At 42.3% G+C, this 3,148-nt stretch overlaps 1 protein-coding gene across 1 annotated transcript in view; it reads right to left on the bottom strand.

The window, feature by feature from the left end:
• The window catches only part of MUC2 (mucin 2, oligomeric mucus/gel-forming), a 122,689-nt gene that overhangs the window by 117,533 nt on the left and 2,008 nt on the right, over positions 1 to 3,148 (bottom strand). Inside the window, exon 2 of the mRNA XM_019519988.1 lies at positions 2,850 to 3,114. Within this exon, the coding sequence (XP_019375533.1) occupies positions 2,850 to 3,114 (265 nt within the window). The remainder of the gene's footprint in view (positions 1 to 2,849; positions 3,115 to 3,148) is intronic.

Below are 3,148 nucleotides of genomic sequence, written 5' to 3' on the forward strand. Positions count from 1 at the left end.
GAGTCAGGACCTACTCAATTTGTGATTTTGTGGATTTTGTGGAAATCCTGAAGTTGGGCATTGTCCACAAAATCCATGAAAAAAACTTACTAAAAATAAAATTCTTCATAGACACTGCATCCCAGCCGCACAACCCACCAGGAGAAGAGGGGGAAGGGGAGCTGCTGGCACGAAGGAGATGGCTACTGCCCTCACCCCTCACTGCTGATTGACTGAGAGGCCTGCCTGTCATGCGACCCCACCCCCCTCCACCAATCAGTAGTGAGGGACAGGGGCACTGGGGCCCCTCAGCCAATCAGAGGCATGGGGGGAACCTACCATGATAAGTCCACAAAAATGGATGCCAACCATACAATCTGCCTGCAAAACTGGCCTCCTGCCTCCTCAATTGGGTAGGTCCCAAATTATTAGGCAAACTCCACAGCACTAACCCTGGTAGAGCTTTGCGATTAAAAAAAAATGATGTCCTTTTTTCCATTTTGCCTTTTGTCTTTGCTCTTTATTTTGATTTTCGTCTTTATGAATGTTAGTGCCTTCATTCTTTGACTTCATAATAGGTTTGTTCTTTCCCTCATCCATGCATGTATGAAGTAATAGAAATCTTACTGAAAGGACTATCTGGAAAACATAGTTAAATGCAGATAATGGAGTTCCCAGTAGGGACCCTTATATACCAGGATGGTTCAGTATCTGCCCTGAAATGTTGTTTGGCTTGCATCTGTGTTAATCAGGATGCACAAGGGTGATATTCTACAAATATTTAAAAGCTTTATTAAGCCTCAAATTCCAAGGTAACTTATAGAAGCATTAAAAAAATTTAGAAAGTCACTATTTCCAGCACTCTGTAAGTCATATCCCAACACCATTTCCAAACCTACAGAAGTACTAGCAGCTCCAAAGCAATATGCATGCTAAACTTAGAGCAGAATTATCCCAACTCCACCCCTTGGTAGCGTGTGATCACCAGGTAATTCTATTTTATGATGGAATTAAAAAAAGATGTCACCAGGTCTCCCTCCTGGGGACCCATCTGATCACCAATAACATTCAGGTTGATATTTTGTGTACCTCAAGGCAAATACTAAAATGCAGCTACATTACAGGCTTCATTGTGCAGGCACATAATGATATTTTATTAGGGTTACCGTATGTATAGGTTTTCCCAGATATGTCCTCTTTTTTGGCCCCCTGTCCTTGTGCCCGTGTGGGTTTTTAAAATGCAAGCAAATGTCCGGGTTTTTGCAAAATGCAAGCAAATGTCCTCTGCTTTTCCTGTGCACATGCAGCGTGGATGGTTGGGGCTGACAGCAGCAGGCAAGGTGATTAGCTGCCAGAGGTCAAGTGCTCTGCACATGGGCCCCAGCAAACTGCTCCCAGGTAAGTGTGTGTGTGCATGAGTGTGCACGCAGAGGAGCTGTATGGGCAGCAGGGCTGAAGGGTCAGGGCTGCAGGTCATGAGTGAGGGGCACTGGCAGTGCTGGGGGGAGTAGGGCTGCAGGTCGGGAGTGAGGGGCACTGGCAGCACTGGGAGGGGGGACAGGGACTTAGGAGTAAGAGGCAGAGGCAGGGCATAGGTATATCACTGCCCCACCCCGCAGAATCATATACCCCTCCTCCTCCTCCCTACCACAGGTGTCGTCTTTTTTGATCCTGGAAACATGGTAACCCTAATTTTATATGACAATGAATCAGACACCAAGAGTAGCACCAAGAAAAGCAATAAAGGAAATTAAATACTAAAAGGCAGTAAATCATATATAAATTAAATACTAAAAGGCAGTAAATCATATGTGCAGTGAAAACCTGTTCTACAAGCCTTCTTTTAAGAGGGTTTTAGTGATTTATGAACAATGTATAAGAGAAGAATAGGCTCTGCACGCACAGGAGCTGCATGGGATCCTTTAAAGAACCTCTAAAAAGTTGCCTGTAAATTTCCCTTTAACAGTTTGATGCATTATTACATTCTCTCTCATTTGGGACAGTAATATATTTGAAAAGACTTCACAATATTCCTGTACATATATGTTGCCTTAGTGCCTAGAAAATAGTTTGTTATTCTTTATTCCTTCAATCAGAATTCACTGGAGCAGGTTCCAGTTTTATCAAAACCCAGGTTCCAATTAAAGGGAGTGTTAAGTACAACAATGAAAACCACAACATCAGTACCTTTAACACGCTAAAATATGTTAATCTTGGCTTATATTCTGTCACCCTGGCCCCTAGGAGCAGTGCCTTACTGTCAGAGTGTTCATTCTTGCACAATAACGCACTACTCAACAGGAGTAATGTTGGCAGGCTAATGCCCTGTATGATCACATTACAGGAATAGGAAAATGCCATCACTTAATTGGGAGAGAGTCTATTACTTTTAAGCCCCAACACTGACCTGAGTTATAATTGGTATAATCTAATGAAGAATGCCCACTAGGATTTAAATAACTCAAAAGAAGAAAAGAAAAAAAATCCACTTTTTTTTGCTGAGAAGTAAAAACACCCACGTTAGTTTATGCAGACCTGTTGAACCAAATCCAAATAAATTGGCATAGGTTCTCTGAAAATGATGAAGCTGCACCAGTTTGCACCATATAAGGATGTGGCCCATGTTTTGTGCTCTGTCTCACACAGCCCAAAATAGAACAATTCAACAGACAAATTGTCTCAGAGATGTACAGAAGCTAGGATTGATGCTAGTGCATGCAAGCAAATATTGTAAGCCATCTCCAACATTTCTTTTGACTCATGAAATGCTTGCAATACATGCTTTCAAGCTATATATTACATTCCATAATACTATATCTCATAGAAGTTTACACATATCCTGGAAGGCTTAAAATACTAGAAGAACTTACATTACTCTATCCACCGCAGCATATTTCCGGGTGAGGTAGATGTTAACTTCCTGAATGGTGACTAGGACATTCTGGATTTCAGGGTGTCCTCTGCTATTCAGACCACGCTGAATATGGACAGAAAACTCGCTGTAAGTCTCCCGGCAGTCGGCAGCAAACTTGTATGTGCAAAGGCCTGGAAACTGATAGACATCACCATCAAAAGTGTTGAAATGATGGTTTCCCCAGGTACTGCAGACATGGTGGCCATGGTTTTGGCTTCTACCTGTTAGGTGGTAGAAAAGACATGAAAAAAAAGA

This window comes from Gavialis gangeticus, unplaced genomic scaffold (assembly GCF_001723915.1).
Source record: "Gavialis gangeticus isolate Ggan-Ray unplaced genomic scaffold, GavGan_comp1, whole genome shotgun sequence".
NCBI classification, from domain to species: domain Eukaryota; kingdom Metazoa; phylum Chordata; order Crocodylia; family Gavialidae; genus Gavialis; species Gavialis gangeticus.